Source organism: Aythya marila, assembly GCF_965140915.1.
Source record: "Aythya marila genome assembly, chromosome: 11".
Taxonomy (NCBI): domain Eukaryota; kingdom Metazoa; phylum Chordata; class Aves; order Anseriformes; family Anatidae; genus Aythya; species Aythya marila.
This window is the reverse complement of record NC_139052.1, coordinates 8,274,164-8,296,863: the sequence shown is the minus strand read 5'-3', so window position 1 is coordinate 8,296,863 and position 22,700 is coordinate 8,274,164. Positions and strand designations below refer to the sequence as shown.

Sequence of the window (22,700 nt, the reverse complement as noted above, 5' to 3'; positions counted from 1 at the left end):
AAACAATTTGTTCAAGCTGTTAACAGCTGTCACTGTTTCTATTTTCTGGTCTTGGAAATAAATCCCCCCAAATCTGTATTATACCTTACCCTGCCTTTTTTTTTGGCTCAGCAGCAAGTGTTTGCATCTCACAAGACAGATATGATTAGAAAACAGAAGGATGGATGAGAGCCAAATCACTATCTGTAGGAGCAGAAGGGCCATGGTCAGGAAGTAAGTGAAACACAGAAAGGTTAAATAACAACACAAAATCTGGCTGAGACAAAACAGACAGCAGAGCCTCACAGGAGGCCGCAAATAGCAGCTGGAGGCCTTGAGCAACTCCAGAAAGATTCTTCCAGCCTTCAACCTAAACTCACCCATGGCCAGTTTATACATATCTGTTCTCGTGCCAGTCTTGTACTTTAGGACAGTTAGCTCTTTTCCCTTGCTGGCATTTTGTCTACAGTGCATTTATATACAGCAGTGACATCTCCTCATTTACTTTAGTCAAAGAAGTGCGTGCTTTTTGTAACACAGACACTCAGTTTTTCTGACTGTCCTTGTGAGAATACAGACAAGATGAGTGGTACATAATACTCTGGAATAGGTTTAATTACATGAATGCTTCCCAGCTCTCCCTGAAGTATCTTACTTGATGCTCCTAGGCTCGTTTCTGCCTTCTTCATAGATACATGACACCATTTGCTCACAGGCATCCCATGATTACTCCTCTCATTAGAAAATTGCTTATTAGGCTTTGTTTTATGCTAAAGTTCTTTACTGAAATATTAACAGACTTAAAACCAACCTTTAAGAAGCACAAGAACAGCCACATGAGATCAGAACAGAGGTTTGATGTCCTGTCTCCAGCAGAGGCCTGGAGCAGATGTCTCAAGATAAACAAGAACAAGGCAAATAGATATACTTCCTGTTCCAGCTCTCCCAGCATCCAACTATTTTCAGCTGGAGGACTTACTGAGCCAGATGCGGTTTCTAGGCCTCTACTTACTAACCTTCACTGAATTCCTTTTCCACAGACTTGTCCAAACTCTCTCTACGGTCACATAAGCTATTAGAAGCCACAGATCCTTTAACAAGTATTTCCACACATCTACTGCCCCCTAGGTAAAGTACCAACCACATTTTTTGATTTCAAAAGCGCCTTACTCCAGTAAAGTACCCTGGCACTTGGATTGAGGGCGGGGCTGTCACACTTTAAAGTCTGTGTCACCAATTCCACAATCTCAGTCAAACCTCACATCTATCTGCTCTTTTCCAGACTGAAGAGCCCTAGCTTATGGAGTCATTTCTCCAACAGAAGTTCTACATCTTGGATCACTGTTTTCCTTTAAATCTTTTCCAGTTTTTTTATCTACCATGTCCTTTATGACAGGGACCAGAACTACACACTCACGTTCAAGATGTGGGCAAAGCTTGGATTTATAGAGATCCACAATGATGTACTGTTTTACTCTCTACTCCTTTCCTTACAAATTCTAACATTTGGTTTGTTTTTACACTGCTGCTCAGCACTTAGCTCTCCTTCTAGACTAATAGTCCTCTTTTCCACATTTCTCCCTTATCCAATTGCTCATCCATCTTTCAGTTGTTACACCAAGCCACATCCTCTTCAAGTCAGACAATTATTCCCAGTTGTAAACCAGATAAGTCAAATCCACATCACTTCCACTCTCCAAAAGTCTTTTGCAAACAGTGGTCTGTGGGCTAAATCTACTACATTTCTATCCACAAAAAGTACCTAGGAAAAGTAAGTTCTGTTGGGAAAAAAAATAAAAAAATTTAACAACCCTGAAAAGTTTGAAAACCACTAAGCTAGATATATTTCTTTATAATAGGCATTCCTTCTATCAATTGGCATTACTGATGCACGACATTAGGGGAACAGAGTCAAAGGTTTTAGGTACTAGGATAAACACAGTAACAAGCTATTGAAGACAACAACCTTTACAAATATAAATGCTTAAAAGGATCTGTAGTAGAAAAGGAAGTTTCTAAATCACTCAACATCCTTTAACACAGTCCAACATTTCATGCATGCTCTAGTGAAGAGCTGGGCACCTCTCAAACTCTGTAGCACCAAATGCTCACTTTGTGCTGCAGTGCAGGTCTTGATTTTGGACCAGAGCACCTGTGTGCAGCAGCAGTGATACAGTACCACACAGAGGACAAAGCAGCACTACAGCATGTAAAATAAGTTTAAAGAAGCTGCTTTTGTAAATACAAGGAGCTCATTCACTATAGGAAATGGTTCTGCCATCCAAAACCTTTGCACCTTATCTCTAGCTTGGACCTGATTATTCACCACGTATCGATATGGTGTGCTCCAGGGTCTTCATGAGGTGCACAGGACCTTTCAGAAAAGGGACTGTACTTTAAGCATGCTTCCAGATGAAGACAAGAAAAACAGAAAACAAAGGAAACATAGGAACTTAATCCATTTGAGTTCAGTTGGTTAAAACACCTTTAAGCCTTGCAGAAAATATAAGTAAAAACCTTCAAAGAGATCAAAATAAAAACTAAAGTGTGGATATGAAAACCAGAAATAATGGCATACACTGGATGCAATTACAGAAGATAGATCAAAGGAACAGACGTTTTTTTCTCCCAGAATGGGTGAATAGATTCATCAAGGACAGCTTTCTACCAATTTGAAATGATAAGCTTGCAGGAATCTTTCCCGTGTTAACTTTTGAAACTGTGCATCTCTGTGTTCTCTGGTCAGTTTTGGTTTTCCTTCTTTCTTATTTCTCTCTCTATCCCTTCACACATCATTTATTTTCCCAGCTATTCCAACTGTTTCCTTCACTTTCTGGGAAGGAAAAGAAACCTGGGACCGAACAACCCTAAAGCTATCAACAGATCATCATAAACGATTAAATTACAATGGCATGATGTTAATGTCAAGTGAATCATATTAACTGTATCAACTCCAAACCTTTACAGCTGTTGATGTAAAACACCACATTTGAAAGCACCTTCATGTTTCAAAGTTGCTTAGCATACAGAAACTCAGGAGCTGCAACCCAAAACAAATACAATGTAATTGAAAATTGGTGTACCTCCCTCCCCTTGCTTCCCAACCAGAACCCAACACAGATCTTTACTGAGACAGGCTCACTGCCTAACTGCTTATTACTTCACCAACAATACAGTCTATCACACAACTGACTGTAAATTCTTTTATAGTTTATTATGAATGATACCTCCTAACTGGCTATTAAAGAAAATATGGGAAGAAAAGCTAGAGCATACCAAAATCTACATGTAGACAATTTCCAAACTGTTCTCCATTGTTTTTATTGGCCATTGATGCAGAAACAGAGGAAAGTATTTTTTTTTGGAGGACAGAACACTTGACAACAAAGAAATTAAGAGTGGCACTTAGAGTTAATAACATTGAAAAAGTTCCTTAGCTTTCTGGGTGATTATGCTCTTTTCACGCAAACTGAGCTCAGTGCAGACATAGACTCTCCATTAAATTCACAGACACAAAGAAAATCTGCTTTTGGTATACATATAGCATCTAATCTGTTGCAGATATGTTAGAAATGAACGGTGGTCTGGGCACCCAAGGCACAGTTTTGGAGTTAATCATGGAGCGCATCACAGAGCAGCAGTATCTAAGGACAGTTAAATGACTTATCTGCAAGGCAGGTAAGCAGGACTAATGAGTAACAAACATCATTCTCATATCGGTTCTGAGAACCAGGCTACTATTTATTCACAGGGCTCTGCTGCATGGAGGAGACAGACCTTTGTAAACACAAATCATTACAGTCACATAAAATTAAAAGTGTTTTAATTACGGACTGCTGGCATTCATTAGAACACATGCTTTTCCTGAAAAGGCAGAACCACGGTTGCATTAATGTGGGGCACAGCAGCCTCGCTGCAGCTAGGAAGCAAGGCAGATGCAGCAGCGCCCCTACCCCACACTGCAGCGTGCAGAGACCACAGGCACCTCACTGCTACTGACTGAGAGGAGGGCAATGCCAGCCAGAGAAAGGTTTTTTCCTGCCTAATAGTTACACTTTTACTACTTACAGGTGTATTTCAGGGATTGACTTTGTGTCATAAAATCTGCAGTCCTTTCTTTGTTGCTTAGTGCATGGATCATAGTTGTAAACTGAATTTCTGACGGAAATAGCTCAAACTTCCTACATAATTCCTTTGGTAACATTGAGAGATGGAAACTGCCTGCCCTGAGCATTTGATACAATAGAGCAAAGCCACATCAAACTGCACAAAATAAGGCTTTGATTCCAGTATCTTTAAAGCCATGGGATGTCAGTTTACATATGATCTGCCTAATAAAAGACAGATCATAATTTTCTGTTTACTTTTCCTTTCTCTTCCCTCCCTCCCCTCCCCCCCATCCCCAATTTCTTGTGTGAGGGGTAGCTGGTCTGATGCCATTTGAGAGTTTCCAGGCACATAAGGAGAGCTGAGCTATCACCCACCTGCTCCTGCTTGCCAATTAATATTGGGTTTATTAAGAGAAAATCTCTCAGATAAATAAAAGCATCCCATCAACAGACAGATGCAGCTTGTGACAACCACCCAGTATTTCCCAAATCCCTACCATTTTCTTATTGCATCTTCCCAAGAAGGGGGCATGCACCAGACTTTCCTACTCAGAGCCTTGCAATTTGAATAAGTACAGTTTGTCTAGGTTGGCTACAGATCGAGACCAACAGAGCCATACAGAATATATGCAGGTCAGAGAGGTTGGCACCTTCCCTGAAATTCTCAGGGAAAAGTATGTAGCAGGTAACATTTGGAGGTCTGTGATAAAGGCAGACTGCCATGAGACAAAGACGAGGCCAACATCCCCTTTTAGTACTCTCCAGCATTAGCTCTACCTTCCTGTATCTCCACTTGCAACCTGTACAGAAGTGGTGGGCACAGAGCTTCACAGTCATGAATATAGATACTTGCAGAAAATACAAGGACTTAAACATTTTCTGTCACTTCCTGCACTGCCATTCCCACACCATTCTCTCCAAATATGAGGGAGAGGAAGCTGGCAGGTCCTGTACCAGGCTGATCTGACTCACCATAGATCCTTCCTACCCAGGTGGAAGAGAAGTGAGCCAGCCACATCTAACCAGGCCACTAGAATGGAATTAAAGCACTCTTGTAAAACCAGACATATTCCCAAACAAGCCATGAGGTCGTAAGGAGACAGAATTTTACTTTTGCTTAGGGCCTTCTTGAGCTCGACTCTGCCCCTAAATTTCACAGGATCTCAGCTGCAGTCAGCGCTTCTGAAAGAAAGAAGGAGCCTTTCCCACAAGGAAGATGCAGCCCTAGGACTCAGTGGAACCTACTCAGCCAAAATGCACTGAGATATACAAACTAAAGCTCTGAATTTTCTTCACAGAATCCTCTCTACAGCTGGGCAGTCTGGATGGCACCTGCTTATTTCCATTCAGAGCGATAAAGCCATAAAAGAAGTCTGTGTGAAGGAAGGGATCTCTGCTGAGGAAAAGAATGATAAGTCTATTTCCATGCTTAGACTGCAAGGCTGCTCAAAAAGTCACATAGAGAGATCTGTGCACTTTGGCACAGTGAAGAATGGAGTTTCAGATCATAAAAATCTATTAAAATGCATATTTGAACAAAACTAGTATTTACTTAGCACCAAAATATCCTGAGGGTTACACCTGCATACTCAAATTAATTTTCAAGTGCCTCTTTTGCTATGCAGGCTATTTTATGTTACAGTTGTACCGTACTTACATAACCTACTTGAAATGTATTTCCCCTTGTTTGGAGTAACAACTTTCTGGAGATGTCTCACAAAGTCTAATTTGGAAAGAAATTAAAGGCAAGAGTCTTTCCTCTGTACTCCTTCCTGACTACCATACAGAATACCTGCTGAGCAGAGATCAAGCAGGTCTCTTTGCTGATTTCTGAGCACATGTTAAAACACATTCAGCCACCAATAATTGGAGGCTTATTAATGTCTTCATCATGGCTCTGTATGGCTTTCTGTGAAGTGCTTTTAGATGGTTCTTACCGACAGTGGAGTATATATACATCCAGTGTAACACACCGTGCGTAGTAATCACAGAATCAGAGGGGCTAAGCACAAGCACTCACTGAACCTCTGTGCCAACAGACGTTGAACTACACTGTTCACATTCACGTTCCTGACAGCTGTGTTTTCTTTAAGACATCTAGCTATTGCAATTCTACTGCCCTCTTCCCCATGCACACCCAGCACTTTAGTCTATCCCAGCACTTTGCTAACCTTATTCTTCTCTTCCTTGCTGCTATTCAAGCTCTTTACTTCCTGCTCTACACTCCATGGAGATGGAACAGACTTCACTTCCTCACTGAGAAGACCCTTATAATTTCCCCCAAAGTCTCTTCATGTGAAATGCAAACTGTTCCTTCCATCAGTCCTCTAACAGCAGGTTTTCTGCACCTCTCATCATTCTCACTGCCTAGCTCTAGATTCTTTCCAATTGACCCAACACTTTCATGAAAAAATTAGCACAAGAGCCCACCTACAGCCACTTAAAGCCTGAATCAGGCATAAAGACAACTTCTTATGTTCTGCAGAATAACAATGCTACGTAAGCTTACACTGGGTTATGCTTGAGCAAATGTTATGAACTGGTTAAGATCTTTCATTCCAATAAAACTGGAGCAGTTGTTCTACAAAAGCGAGAGTAATATGCTGATACCATCAATGACCATGTTCTCACATAAGCAAACTACACAGTACAAATTATTCTGCGAAAAGTAACGATCTGTTCTGGAATTAGCAGCACTAAGTCACTATCTTTCGGTCAGGAGATGTACAGTGACATAAAAGAATCACAGTAGTAAACCCTTTGTTATCTTGAAAGCCTCCTGAAACCCCTCAAATGAAGACCTTTCACCAGGCCGTTCTGCTTGTCTGATAAGGCTTAGTCTACTTTCCTCTGTCTGACAGAAAGTTTCCAGACTGTGGTCGAGTAGCTGCTATGAATTATGTAATTTCAAAGAGCCCCAAACCAGCATTGATCAGTTATATTCAGAAAAGTCATTTCCATTCTGAGACAGTGGTTTTAAAATGAGTTTAAGGACAACTGGCTGGCTGTTCTTCTCCAGCTGTATATTTTTTTTTAATATATTTTTTTTGCAGGCTGTGAAATTCCTATAACATAACACTAGAACATTAAATTCTGTCCTTTCCACTTACCCTTCTCTTTGGTACTCCTCATCCAAATTTGACAAAAGCTGGGACCCAGCCACAGACAGATCAAGTGCGGCTAATGGGAGATCTCGATAGGCAAAATTCACAAGCTGTACAGGAGCAATGCTTTTGGTCTCTTCTTCCACTTGTTGCGAAATTATCTCAACTTCTGAAACACTGCCTTCTATTGTAGGCCTGAAAATATAATCAGCGATAAAAAACACTTCCTTCTTTACAGATAAGCACACGTATACGTCTACATTATATAAACATATATAAACAAACAAGTAAAAATAAGTTTAAGACAGTAACTTCAGTGAACCCAAAAAAACAGACAACTGAAACGGCCCTTGCAAAGTCACTGAGGGAGGCAACCTTTTTGAGGGGGAAAGACCAGATCTCTGTAAACTTGTCTTCAGTACATCTCACTGAAATCAACAGAACCCTCACAGATAAAAGAGAACATTTCACTCTGCTGAAGCTGCTTCAGAAGTACTAAATAAAAATGAAAGTGTTATAAACATACAAAAATAGAAACAATGTATGAACCCAAATGCAAAATATTTGTGCAAAACAGACAAGAACAACAGAAAGGCATGCGACTAACTTAATTAACAACTCACTGCTTTGTAACTTAAATCAGGGAACAATGAATAGTTCAGCTTATGAATTATGTACAAATCAGCTGTTAGTTACTAGATGCAATATGATCCCTCTTTCACTGTCGGTCAGTATAGCCAGATTTTTGATGGCTGGTGACTTGGTTGCATTCAACCACAAAATATCATTCTGTTACAAGTTATTTCAAAATAATTCTGAAAGCAGAACAAAGATTCAGAATTTATTTATAACAGTTATCTTAAGCCATATGAACATCTTAGCCATATGAACAGTTTTTAAGTCTGGACATACATTTTTCTACCAGACCACTAACATTAATGCAAACTGCATGCAAGTGTCTAACTGCAGGCATGTCTTCCATGTTTATAAGATAGTACTTACCTAGAAACCCAAACTTGGTCAGCTAGCATGCTATCTAGTACATACGAAGGATGACTTCACTTTAGGAGAAACCTTGTATGTCGAGTCCCAGCAGGGACTGATCCTTTGCAGTCCCCAGTGAATGCTACTTGCTCCTTTTGATTCAAAGTAGGGTGCAAACATAATCTGCTCTAGCTTTCATCCAGGGAAGTTTGTTAACTTCTCAAGAAATCTCAGGCTAGTTCTCAGAGGTTTTCAACAGCAGGTGTGAAGATACTTTTTCCTTAGGGATATAGTTAAAAAGTGCACAGCACCCAACTTCCCTCTGTTATGTGACTTCATTGTGGTGATTTTGTTCTTAAAGAAGCTTATTAAAATCTTCCAGCTATTAAAGCACCCTGAATAACAGTTCATTTTTCCAGAAAAATGAATAATTTAGAAGAGTTCTTAACTCATGTATGTTGTAAGTCTGAAGATGCACTTAAAGGAACTAAAATTTTAAGCAAAAGAGAGACAAAACCCCTATTGCTCAGAGCCTAACCATTAAACTAACCCTTTTGGATGGAAAACATTCCTAAATTTAAAGGAGCTAATCACTACCAGCATTACACAAGAAAGTCATTTGAAAAATCTGAAAATGCTGTTATAACTCAAGTATTTGTCAGAGGAAGGCTGCGACTGTGTCATACTATGTCAGAAAGCCGAAATGAAGGGAGGCACTACCATTTAAACAACTAAAAGGCTGGTTTTAGTTTATTTTTTGCCTAACTAATGATTGAAAGTAATGAGATTCTTGGAATTTCCAATAGAATTGTATTTGTCTGTTAACAAACAGGAATTGGAAGCCCAGAGGGAGGAGCCAATTCTAGAAATAATGTTATTTCTTTGATTTTCACCTTTAGTGCCATCCTGTGGACCTTTACGTTTACAAGTCCAAGATAAGCTGGTTCAGTTTTGCATGGAAGTCCACAGAGCAATCAAATTTCCAGTATAATAAAGGAAAAAGGAAAATGGATTAGTGCAGCCTTCCCCTCCCAAAAGTATTTACATTTGTATTTCTTAAACAGACTACATGGTAGACAGAGTCTGATGTGACCGAAAAGCAAAACAAATATGCCAACAGACTAGTGTTGGCAAGCAGCTTTGCAAGAATTGTGGTGAAAGGAAAGGAAAAAAGCAACAGGTCTGACGTAGACATGACAAAGTAGTTTTCAGCTATTGTCTCGCAGTAACACATCCAAAGCACTCACTGCCTTCATGCTGTTTCTGCTAATTCACACTCTTCAGATAACTGACCAAATCCTACTATTCCTTCTCAAAGTAGCAACTTTCTTTTCCGGTAATACTGATGGAACTCTCTCAATGTCACAACAACATTCTCCTGCAGGTAGGAATTGTTATGGTGTATTTAAAATAAGCTGTAACTATCCTTATATGGCACTTACTGAGGACTGGTCATGTTGGAGGATGCAACCCAATCAGCAGTGGTTACAGTATTTAACTGATTCCAGCTCTTTTGCACAGAAGTTCTAGCCTTCTAAGATGAGCTTTCTGCAAGAGGCAAAACAAAGTCTAAAAATCTAGAATGCAGTTGAAAGAACTCCAAAGGGCTGCACTGACATTTTTGGTCATGTTGTGAGTTTGTCTATTTTATCTCCCCTGTGATTCCTTTTCTAGGTGTTCTTATTCAGGTAAACTCCTCTACTTTATGGAAGGGGTAAAGCTACATTGCATTTATGTACACACATAGACACCTGCTCACATATAAACCTCCATAACAACATGTATCTTGTTTTAAGTTTCTAGACCGTTTAGAGAAATAATGAGGTGGTGGGATTTTCAAACAAAGCTCAGGACCTCAGGAGCACAAATGCTACTAGAAGCCAAAGGATAATTTACCATTACAATTTTCAATTACAAATTAATATACTGAATAGAGATGAACATTAGCTTTGTCTACAAAGTTTTGTTCTCCATTTTCTAACTGGAACCGTGTTCCTGACTTCTTCTGATACTTTGGCGAGTGTCTTTTAAAAATTAGTTCATGTTGTTAAATAGTTTAGATAGGCTGTTATCGAGATAATAATTCAAACAACTAACCAACTAAGCCCACTAACACATTTGGAAAATGTACCAGATTTACGTATGGCAAAATCTCCATTTGTGTTGTACCTAGACCAAAGGGAACCAGAATGGAAAACAACAAGCTCGTGAGAATAAAACCTACTGATAAATAGGTTTTAGTAGATGGAAAATATAATCTAAAGGATACCATATAAGAAATAGAAATTCATAGAAAATGATATCATGAGAGATTTTGTAAAGCTACTGTCAGGGTTATAAACTAAATAATTAAAATCAGTAACTAAAATACAAAAAGATATTCTTACTGTACTTTAACAGAAATAGCAGTTGGTAAATTAGCATATTACTGACAATAACACCAAACTATTTCCATGATGATAGAAAATACTTTCTGTATTGAACTTTATACATAGAGTCATTAACAGGCTGAACTGTTAGTATCAGTTGAGTCTTTACAATGGAAACATAAATATAATGAAAGTACAATCCTTGGTAATCATTTGATACCAAATAATAAAACTGAACTTACATCATTTGTAGTGTCATTTCCAAGGCTTTACTTCACGTCCTGTAATCTTGCAATAATGTAAAATATAGTCAATCCATTCTCAAATTTTCCAGATAACGTGCCTGGGTATACAGAAAAGAAAGGGTCTAGACTGTGATCATCCTCCTCATGTAGATAAGGCAGCCAAAAACATTTAGTTATTCATACGAAGAAAAGAAACACGACTGACTTTAAAACAGAAAACATACATGTTCCAGAAAAACACACACACTCCACTTATCTATAAGATTTCAATACTTGTAAAGTCAGAGCAACAAACCAACTTGTTTCAGATAAACCTTATCTGATACAGTACAGCTTTAATTCAACATCCATTTGGTATCAATGGGAGTCTCTTTCCTTGTACTCTCGATCCTTGAATTATTTCATTCATTATATCCCCAAGGTAGCAAACCAATAAAATAATTTCTTAAAATTAAATGTTATTTAAAATCACACGCTGAAGGAATACGGTGAATTTGTGCCCATGACAGTTGTGTAACAGCAACTGTTACACCTACTGGCACACAACAAAACCAAAATGTCACCATCAGCTTTGTTTTGAACTTCACGACTCTTTTCAAAAACAAAATAAAACAAAACTATTTTTAATTAAGTGCTTTACCCAAACCTATTGCTCAAGCAATCAGCCTAGGACAACGGTAAAGGACATGGCACCCTGCACCTGTCCTGTGAGACTGAAACAGAAATTGGAAATCTTACTGCACTCCTGTTTGCAAGCCTTGAGAATAAAAGGCACATGGGATGCATCTGATTTAGGAAATGGCACTAAAACTGATTGAAACTGACCTCCAAGGACAAGCAGACAGATGTAGAGATGGGAATTTTTTCACAGAGATGAAAACTCACCATCTATCTGGGAGAGTGCTAGTATTCACCACTTCTCTCCCAAAGGAGCTTTGACAAACAGGAAGACTAAAAACACAACAGCTAGATTTTTAAAATTATTATTTTAAATAAATCTCAATATTTTTAGGGAACTTAAGTCATAACAGGGGGACCAGCAACACTGCAAATCCTTAACATGACCTGAACATGCAATGTATGTGTTGTTTGTTTTTTTAAGCTAGAAATACATTCTCATTCAAGCAGAACTTTGTTTCCTCACTCAACCAGATCCGACCAGTAGCAGCACCAGTAAGCCAGACCTGCCCCCTCCTCCTGGAGCTGGCAGCTCTGCAGGAAACATCTGCTGACCACCAGGAGCGAAGGAGCAACTCACGGCTACGAACCCTCTGATAACTCTGAGGGCTCCCCAGGGAGCAGAGTCCAAGGCACCCTCGCCGAAGGGATCGCTACCATGCCATAAGGCACTCGCAAACTGAGGGGAGAAACGTGGAAAGAAACGGGAAAGGAGAAAAGGGAGTCAAGTCTCCAAAGGACTCAGTGGAGCCTTCCTGAGAGAAAAAGTGGCAAAAGTGAGTAATTTCTGATGCAGATGACTAATGTGTTAGCTGATTTAATGAACTGAAAAGACAAGTGGTTAATGGTGCCCCCAGTAAGAGAGCAGCACAATAGAAACCTTCAAAATGGATGTAATAGGTTGTATCTATATCCTAAAGGGATTAGGAGGATTCATGCTTTTTCCTAGGCTATACACAAGCACGTACTGCCATTTGCAGAAACTTCATCTTTCTATCCACTCCAGCCCACCTAGCCGCTATGTACAAAACTTCATTAAAGCGATGTAAAACACTTCCAAGTTCTACAGGAAATTTCTGTGCAACTGAGCAGTGTTTAAAGGCAACAAGGCACAGCAGAGAGAATTCCTTTCCCTGTACTTAATCTCTCACTTGCCTTCCTCTAGGATATAGAGTAGGCAAAGGGCAATGATGTGGCTCTCCTGCCTGCCAGCAGCGATGAGCAGGGGCAGAAGGCAGGCAACCTTTGGGGCTTCCATCCACCACCTGAGTGGAAACGTCCCTGTACTGCCCTATCTGCACCTAGCCCAGTCACTGCTCAGGAGGCAAAAATTGCCGTGGTCTCACCTGAGGGCATTAGTTAGCAGTTTCAGGGTGCCTTTTTTGTCTGCCTCTTGGTACTGAAACCAGACAGCACATGGTACTGGCCGAGCTGCCACGTGAGTACGAGTGATGCCAGTTTTGTGGGAGTTCAGCAGTTCTATTTGTTCTGCAGCTCAAGTATTTTCAAGGAGAGATGGCTGTGGAAGGAGCACAGTTTCCCAAGTTAAACAGAATTATAATTAATTTCAAGAGGTGATACAACACAAAGGAAAGAATTGCCCCCAGATGTTTCGTGTGCAAGCTTTGAACTGTTGTAAAACCCAGAAATATTCACTGGACTGAATGACTAAGGCACCAGCTTGCATGTACCGAGAAGACAGCGTAGTCTGAAGGGAAGCATATTTCTGCACATGGTTTTCTGTGCAGAGTCAAGCTTGTAGGCTCATAGCCTAGCTTAAAACACGTAAGTTCACAGTTCAGATCTCGGCAGAGCTGACTCAGCTCTTCACCTGTCTGCAGTAAGCGAAGGAAGTTGCACCCAATTCACTGAGCTCTTTTTGAAGCAAGACCTTTGAAGTGCTTAGAAATGCTTTATTTGCCTCTCAATCCCTTCAGCTTTTCTCTGTTCCTTGCACAGATATCACACACACTGGTGTCTCCAAGACATTTGTAATCTACTTTCTGTTTAATTACGATTTCTTTTACCCCTTCCTGTGTGGGGGCACAGGCACACAGCTGCTTCACAGTTCACAGGTTATGCTCAGAATCACGCAGGATGAAAAGCAGTGTCATGTGCTATAGAGCTTGAGCAAAGGTTGATGCTGCTGCCCTTGCCCAGCACAGATCCATCCTGTCTGAGTTAATTTGTTAATGTTTAAAACAACCTTCCGCTGTCAGTCACCACACCTTAGCCATAGCTTGCTAATAAGCAGATGGAGGTCAGCTGAAACAATGCAACATACAGAACAGCTGGGAAAGTGTACGTAGAATCACTGTATGCGTAAGATGGTGCATGCTTTAAGTACAAAGCTTTTTTAAAAAGTAACTTCAAAAAAAATTTATATTCCACATCTGCATTAAAATATTTTAGCACTGCTTTAGACAGTCTCACAAAATGTGCCACAATGGGGCACAAAAAAGCCTGAATTAACAAAAAAAACAAAAAAAAAAACAGATAGAGGGAAGAGGAAGATGGCTTAATTTAAGCTTTTTTATACCAGAGTCCCTGCTAGCTTGTATCTTCCTTAGCTGAGCTGAAGTCAAGACAACATGTCTCACAGTATTTGTTGTATTTGCTCCCACTCTCACCGGGTTATCATCATGATGCTGTGAGCTCTTGCATGAAACACAAGGAAAGAGCCACCTGAGTTTCTATACTGACAAGTATCTAGGCAGCCAGATTCTGACCTGTTCTTCTAACTGAAGGTTCTTCCACACAGCCCCCTAACAGAAGCTTAGAGGTGAACAGGCTCACCAGATGCAGGCAAAGTACATGCAACAGGCCGCACGTGGCCACAACGCTGCTGTTGGGGCAGTAACAAGCTTCAGGCATTCTTCTACAGCCTCTGTCTCGCCCTCTTCCCCTGCCCCAACCATGCACATAGACCATTACTGTGAGCGTGATCAGGAAAATATGGCACTTTAATCAACAACAGCAGCTGATTTTTTTGGTTTGTTTTTAATTTCTGTACTTTTCCTGAAGCAGGATTGCTTCCCTGGTGCAGGTCACACTACAGCTCCAAAAATAGCTGTGTCAGCAAAAGGGGGGTAGGGCAGTGGTGCGTGGGCACGGCCACGGGAACAAATGGCATGGTGGAGAAATACTTAAAGCAGCTTAATTCAGAAAGACTTAAACCTAAGATAATGTGCCAAGCTCTCGCAGTTGGTGATATTAAACTGGAATAAGCACCCGACCTGGAAATGCTTAACAGATTTACAAAGGGGGAAATGAAAAGCAGCCCTCTCTTTAGGGCTTTTTCTTCTCGTGTTTTGTTGGATTTGTGTGTGTGTGTGACATTAAAGCGTTTATATTGAATCTAGTACACAAGGAAATGGAATTGTTTAGTTTGTGCAAAGTAAGTTATGTTAGTTTAGTCTATAAATTAAATTTCTTATACATCTAGTATTTACAAGGAATTTATGGCTATTAAAAGTTCCTATCAGACAATCTTAAGGAAGCAACAGAGCTATCCAGAAAGGTGCAAATAACTTTGCATAGGGCTAGGGGAAATACCTAACCCAATGTTACCCGTAGGAGCTTTCAAAGAGAAAGGGGAAGTGTAATTCAGGGGTAGCTAATTGTGAATCAGCCTAGCCCCGTGGGATTTTGTGATTAACAGCATTGCTATCACCTTGAAGATTGGCACAAATTCTATTTCATCACTTATCTATACCAGTAAAAGTTACATTTCTTAGAGATTGAAACTAGGCTCCCTAGGGTCACAACCTGGCAATTATGGCATGTTTTCAGTTCAACATCTGGGTGAATGTTCACCAGCTCCATGCGTTTGCGTTTAGAAAATTTTAATGGTCATGTACGTCAGTGTTTCCTTCAGAAATCCAGCAGCCTGCTCTTCTGACAGGGAAACACTGAAAAACTCCTGCAGAAGAGGTAGCAATACTTCCTTTCATCACTCCAGGTTGAACAAAATTTAAGAGATTCATCATGATTAAAAAAACAAGATTGACTAAACCGCCCCTCCCCAGATCCACTTTCAGTTACCCAACATTAAGGAATTATCTGTTTATATGGCTCTAGATATGGACACTTAAAGTGTCCTTTGTTTTAAAAAAATACATATTTTTAAATTTATTAGTAGGTTATGAATGCAGAAATCTCACAGAAAACAAACAGCAAAATAATTTGCTCAACAAACCAACTACATTTGATTCATATTACATGTATTTTAACAGTTGCAGATACCCAACCCTATTTGTAGCTTCAATATTCCTATACAATATCCAGAAGAGGAGAGAGGTACAAAAGATAGAGCTTTTTATTTCAAGGAAAAAAATGGGACATTAAAACTTTTCTCTTTGTCATAGTGATCTACAGCCAAGTTCTTTAATACATCATTAAGAAAAAAACAAAAAAACAAAAAAACAACTCCATCACAGGGAAGGTATTTTTATTGGAAAAAAAGTCAGGCATCCAGAAATTAGGAAGTGGCAGATTGGAACTTGCTCATGCAGCTATAACTCCATCCCCTTGTGGGATCATCCTGTATGCTGAAATTAAGCAGAATGCTGAGGGGTGGGAAGACATGTAATCATGTAACTAAAAACTGTCTCGTTATTTGTAAGTATAGTTCATACTTCCTAGAGAAGTTTAGACAGGCAAAAGAAGAGAAAAAATAATTTTCTGCACAAGCATAATCGCTCCACAACACATTATGAGCACTGTTTGAATCTGGAGCTTTCAGTACTGCAAACTTGGACCTCAGGACAAATTAAAACCCATCAGAGGAAGACTAAGCCAATACAAACTCCCAGGATAGCCCAGTCCAGCCCCCTCTCTTCCAAGGCACCTGCAGATTTGCAGCACGTGGTACTTTCAGACAGAGAGATTGGAGGAGCTGCTCTGCTTGGGATGGTTATGGAGGGACTCCTCCTACAATCCTTCCCTCTGCTGCCTCTTCACTGGGGAACTGGGGAGAGGGGAAGGGAGCCACACAGCAGGCCTACCTACAGACAGGCTTCTGTGACACAAAAGCATCCCAGCCCGTGCCCACGCTGCCCTTCCAATTCGCATTACTGTACAGTACATACCAGTGCTGCTGTCGCAGCTGCAGTCAGTTGTTCTGAGGCACTACCAACATTTTCCAGGAAAAGCACAACAGCCAGCAGGTACTTCAGCAATTCACAACGTAGCTAAATCTGAAGACATCAGGGGACGAAGAAAAGGTACTTCTCTAGGCCTTCTTCTTGAAGAGTTTTAACAACCTATGGCAAATAACGAGAGTTATGAGGAATCTCAAAATTCTGGAAGAACTGAGCAGCTCCCAAGGCCACCCAAACAGAAAGTTAGCTCCTTAACAAGGGGCATGCGCACGTTTAGTATGGAGAGTACTCATTTGGCCTCTAACTCTGGATTAACTCTCCAAGCTTGCTATTTACCCCACCACATTACACATCATCCCCATTTACCTGCAGTAAATTAGTTTCCCCAGCATTGTTCCTCTGTAGCTTCCTGGTGTGGTTAAAGTGAAAGGAGGAAAACAAACCACACTAATGGACTCTCAAGTCCAGAGAACGAAGGAGAGAGCAACCACGTATTCAAAAGGCCCATTTACAGATTAATCTAGTCTTTGAAGGTTTGGGTCTGTTTAATAAGTGAAACCACAAAAGAATGCTTGGTGTCTCAAATACAAGCATTAGGCATAAGGCTGTCAGCTTGCACTGTTTTACTGCACATCTCAACACCTCCTGCTCTGCTCACACCTCTAACTGCTAGAAAAAGCACTTCTATTTGAGGAAAAAGTGAAGGTATACCTACACATACCAAGCAGCACCACTTAGACCAGATGGGGCTTCTAGTGAGATGACCTCTATACAGCCCAGTACGATGATACAAACGCTGACCACGGACTCAGATAAATAGCTCAGGCCTGATGCTGCTTCTGGGCTCATAGCTGGAAAGCTTGGCATTTGCTGTGTGCCACTGCACATGTTGATAGACATCAGCCTGGCATTAACAGCACCACTAGACTGAAAGCATCTGGTTTTTTTCCAGTCTTGGAAATGAAACAGCTCTGGGCTAAGCTAGCACATGGGTAGAAGGCAACTTGCATCAACTTTATGACAAAGGCAGTCTGGCACCTCCTCCCCCTCAATATTTTGGGTCACAAGTTCTGGTTCTCAAACGGGGAAAAAAGAAGTCTAAAGTAGATTTTAGTTAAGAATATAAAGATTTCAAACCCAAGCAAACATAGATGGGCTGATATTTATTTCATGGCAACAATTTATTCCTGAATTTCAAATGTGTAACATTAACCTACCTGAGTCATTTGAAGTCAGCTGTGTTATTAATAGAAGCAAATCAAGGAGCAATTCCGTCTCATAGAAGCTTGGTTTGCTGGTGTCTGTCAGGAATCAGCTCTTGGATTTGGTTTCAAGCTCTTTTTTTTATTTATTTTATTTTTCCCCCTTAACTTCTCAGAACTGCAGTGAAGAGTCACTAACCAGAGACCTGCAGCCATGTCTTTGTTTCCAAGCCACATCCGTGTGTTATTTTTTTCTTTTGTTTTCAATCCAAGCAAGATAAGTCCAGCCACTCTTTAGAATAGCGAAGGAAAAATACACACCCTTTTCACCATGTTAGTGTGAATAATTTTAGTGCTATAAAGAAATCTGCCTTCTCTCATTAGCTTACAGTTAATCACGCACGAACCTCACTTTTTGCAGTCTGCCAATGGTGTCTGAGGTAAACATACAAGTCCACTTGAATGTAACAGTAAAATACCAATTGACTTGAGCAGAGCAGAAATTTCACACAGGATTTTTTAACTCAAGACAGAGGAACACAAAAAGTCTCCCTGCTTTGAGAGGTCCCTCTAAAGAAAGTGCCTCAGCTCAGGGGAACGACACTGTCAAGCTGTCTTAGGGATTGGGTTTTAGGCATGTGAATGTCCTAGGGCTGCCCCATGTTTGCCATGAAAATGATCAGAACTCATTACATTTTAATTTGCACCCACAATACCTGTAGTTCATCTTACTTACATGTGAACTTTGTAATAGACACAAGCTTCAGTATCTGTTCATACCTTTAGATTAACGCGTTAGCCATTAATTAGCCATTAGACTTTAGCCTTCCTCAGGAAAACTATTTTTTGTCTAGCATCCTAGGCACAGATTCTGAAAGTCCTTTGGGAACTGTTAGAACTGTTCTCTGGTTCTCCAGAGAAGCCAACATCACCCAAAATACAAAAGATTCAGAACACTACAATCAGAACAGAGTAAAAACAGAAGAAGCATCTGAAAAGTTTTTGGCACTTATTTTTCTTGGAGCTAAGGATCTCAATTCATCTTACCAATACAGGCTCTGTGAGGCCAGTAAATAGTATGTTCATATGTAAGGAGACAGAGAAAAAAGTTCCTCAGACCAATTCCATCTTACAGTCAGCAGTACATGAGCAAGAGGAACTCCAGTAGACGGCTACTAAGTCTGGTCACACCATTGGACAAGTCATAGCCAGCACCTGGGATTAAGGATTTCACTGCAAGAACCAACCACACTACAAATACACTTTTGAGAAGTAGCTAGGTTCTGTCATTCATGATAAATATTAGAGGCAGCCTTTCAGACAAAGCATAATAACTTGACATGAATTTACGGCTTCGCTGTGCATCTTAAAAGCAAGCATGTAGCAGCCAGCCTGTTACTGTGAAATACATCGCTCTTCCCCCAGGCACAAAGCTACACCTTGTAGCTTGGCTTCTGGCAACAAAAAGCCCAACTGTTTCGACTACAGATACCTGTAGTATTTTGTCCCGTTGATGCATGCAGGTTAAACCTCATTCTGCTAGATGAGACAGCTGACAATCCTGATCTCGTGTCCTACCTCATAGTTCAGAAGAAAGTCAGCTATTTCGCACAGTGCGTGTGGTCACCCCCGTTGTACTGCTCATGGCTGGGAGAAACCTCACCTGGCCATGTGGAGCCCAAACCACAGGACTGGATGCCCTTATCAGAGCATGCAGCGTGCTGATAAGCATTATTTTACTAAACAGCCAACACACTCACGTGCATAACCCTGGCTCCCTCAGCAGGCAATGGCATGCACTTACGACACGCCAGCAGCTGGGTTTCTGCCACAAATTCCTGGTGGTGGGGGACCCGGCCCCAGCTGAAGCAGGCTCAACCCTGACAGACCTGCTTACAGCCCGAAGCAAGCAGCCCTTCCAGGACAGCCGTGTTAACCCGTCATTTCCCCGTTTAGTGACCAAGTGTGTACCTTCCCCCCTCACTTTTAGTTGAGCTCTGGAAGATAACACCACAGAGGAGATGTGGCTGGAGTATGTTTGGAGTGTGCCTAGGGAGCTGCACAGGGAAGAGAACAAACCTTTCCCCTGGCTCTGGAACTGGGACAGGAAGCACACGCTGTCCTGCAGCAAAAAGTAACTGCAGTGCAAGGGCAGCAAGACTTCCTTCGTCATGCAGACATAAGACCCTCACCTCATCAAATGGTCTGCCTGAGAGACCATGGTGGCACCGAGAACCCCAGAAGTGCTGCACAGCCCAGGGAGGCTTCTGCTGTCCCTGAAGATGTAGCACAAAAGCACAGGAAGCATTGCGTAGACAAGCACCTGGCTGCAGCTTCTCTGCCAATTCCAAACGTCAGCTTTTGTGTAATTGTTCTACCAAATACTTACCAAGACATAGCAGAAATTGGAAGAAACAAACACGTAAAGCCTCATATATTTTCAATTAAAAGGCACACACGTTATTTCCTAGGCTGCTCTTTAAACACAGAACTAATAGTTTCTTGATAGCCCAAAGCGTTAGGGAGATAACTAGCTGAGAAAAGTGCCATTTAAAATGCCTGGCACTAACTCTGAATCAGAGCACAGTTGCTTTTTCCTGTGTATTCAGTATTTGTAACAAACATTTATTAACAGTGATACAACAGTTTTCTGTGAACACTGACCTCACAGGCTGCTGGGGGAATGTAATACAATGTTTGCACATTTGTGCAACAGACTGCTACCCCAGAGTTCAGACAGGAGATCAGTAAAGCAGATGCATTCGAAAGAGCTTGTTCCCTCACTAATTTTCCTTAAAACAAGATGAGAAAGGAAACAGGACAATCCAACCACGCTGCTCCACAGGAGAGCCCCCTTCATCCTGCAGCACACCAGGCTGTTTCCCAAGCACCTGCCAGAGCAAGCCAAGGGCACTGCCCCTCGCAGCACTGCCCTGGCAGGAAAGCTTTGGCCCCTGCTCGGTGACCCAACGCAGCAGCCCCCACAGCTCTGTTTTGGCACTGCCTTACTTGGCGCTTCACAACACGCAGCCCATATCCAAAAGGAGTTTCTAACGCACTGATCAGATACAAGGATGTTTCCAGGCAAAGGAGCCACGTTGCAATGCAAGCCCTCAGACACTGAAAAAATGCAGAGTTAAAAATCCTTGCTCTTAAATCCAACACCTTGTCCTCCTGCTTGGAACCAAGCGATGTCTGTTACAGCTGCAAACAGATTTCCAAGATTTATCAATTCCTCTTCAGGAAAAACTAAGAAAAAACTTCAGCAGGAGAGCATCATTAACATTAAGAGGTAGGAAACTCAGAAAAATGCACCCGAAGGGATGACAGCAAGTTACAGCTGCATTCGCTGCCAAAGAGCACAAAGGACCGGCCAGCCTGCTGGACATTCTTGAGAAGTATTTTAACACCAGCACTGCACTGACTCTCAAGCCAGTCACCAATTGCTAAGTCAGCTATCTCCAGACAAAGATGCACTAGCACCTTCCCCAAAATCTAAGCGCAATGAATACATACTCCCTAACTAAAACCCAAGTCCAAGACCGCATAGAAAATAGTGCCAGAGAGGTCAGAATTCATGTTTCTGACTTGGGGTCTGGTTCTCAGTAGCTGAAAGATGCCACTTCCCAACAGAAAACAAAGCCCCCAGTGTTATTGGCACAGGCTGTTGGTTTTGTTTTGTTTTTAAATACCTACAACTCCATACAATCTCCCACAACTCAAATTAATTGTTTTAAAGTCTTGTCTGAATGAGCAATATAAAACACTGCAAAACCAATACGACTTCTCCAACAAAACCAGTATATCTGCAAGGAATTCAGACTACAGTAGCCTCAGGTCATACATTTACTGCACTTGACCTGTAAAGCAAGCAGCTTTATGAGACAAACAGTTGGCTGCAAAGACCAGCAAAGGGGGTTAAAGAGGCAGGATCCTGTGATCATTTCTCCTCTTCATCACTCTAAGGCACTGCTCCTTAACAAACCTGTTCTCCCTTGTGTTATTGTGCTCACTCTCAATATACTATTTCAAACATAGGAGGTTAACAATTGATAGTTCATGACCTGCTAAGAGCTTACAACTGATAAATGCAGGATAGAGAGCTTTCGGATGGTGTCACGCTTCTGTTCTCAGGGCAAGCTGACAAAGGCATCCACTACAAGAGCAGGAGAGGAGAGAGAAAAAGCTGACAATCCAAATTCTTTGATTTTTAGGATCCTAGAATTGATCAGTCTGCCAGGGCAAGAAGGAGTTGGCCCACGAGTTTATTATTCATACGCTACTTAGAGATGCAGCAGGCACTTGATAAGGGTTTTTTTCAAGTAACATAAGCCCTGCTCCAAAGCGCTTAACCTGAGACAATGTTTTCAGCAGTAAGAGCAGTTTTGAGCAAGCTCAATAGCTTATAAATACAAGTTCTTTTAAGATACTTTGTGATACTTTTAGGAAAAACTGAAGGACAGAGAGCATGAGAAATGGGGTACGCTTTGAGACAGGAAGACTTGTCTTGAATCAAAAGCGATACTTAAAAAAAGTCCTGTTAACAAGCATGTTTTTTTAGTGCACATTACCCTTCTTTAACAGCTGGTAATACAGAAACTCTTTTCCTACTAAGCACAAAAGAGACAGGTGTGCAAACTAAATGTAATGAGCTTCAGAGACTACTCAGAGAAGCGAAAGGCAGCACCCAAAGGACTAAAATAAACTTACCTGCTGAGTGCAGGCAGGCCAAGACACAGGGCACCCTCATCCGAGAGCAGAGAACTTCTGGCTCCTACGGGACCAAGACAGTCAGAGAGTTTAGACCTTCTGAGGCTGGCTGTATGCTTTTAGAGCATTTTACCACTAGCTCGTGTACTGCTGCAGATGGCAGATAGAGCACACATTTATAGGGCAGAACTAATTTCTCCTTTCAAAAAGAGCGTGTC

At 41.1% G+C, this 22,700-nt stretch overlaps 2 protein-coding genes across 10 annotated transcripts in view; one reads left to right on the top strand and one right to left on the bottom strand.

The window, feature by feature from the left end:
- The window catches only part of TMEM266 (transmembrane protein 266), a 77,399-nt gene that overhangs the window by 42,762 nt on the left and 11,937 nt on the right, over positions 1–22,700 (bottom strand). For 2 of the 8 annotated variants that reach the window (XM_082768962.1, XM_082768964.1), the window contains exons 2-5: positions 22,483–22,546; positions 16,559–16,732; positions 10,788–10,888; positions 7,199–7,387 (exon numbers count right to left, since the gene is read on the bottom strand). In XM_082768962.1, the coding sequence (XP_082625088.1) occupies positions 7,199–7,387; positions 10,788–10,804 (206 nt within the window). In that variant the 5' untranslated portion in view covers positions 10,805–10,888; positions 16,559–16,732; positions 22,483–22,546. Of the gene's footprint in view, positions 1–7,198; positions 7,388–9,618; positions 9,725–10,787; positions 10,889–12,814; positions 12,988–16,558; positions 16,733–22,482; positions 22,547–22,700 lie in introns of those variants that run through there. The other 6 variants (XM_082768963.1, XM_082768965.1, XM_082768968.1 and 3 more) reach the window with 5 other exon arrangements.
- The window catches only part of NRG4 (neuregulin 4), a 47,614-nt gene continuing 36,974 nt past the window's right edge, over positions 12,061–22,700 (top strand). For both annotated transcript variants that reach the window (XR_014318248.1, XM_082768975.1), the window contains exon 1: positions 12,061–12,244. The gene's annotated coding sequence lies outside the window, so the exon portion shown is untranslated. The remainder of the gene's footprint in view (positions 12,245–22,700) is intronic.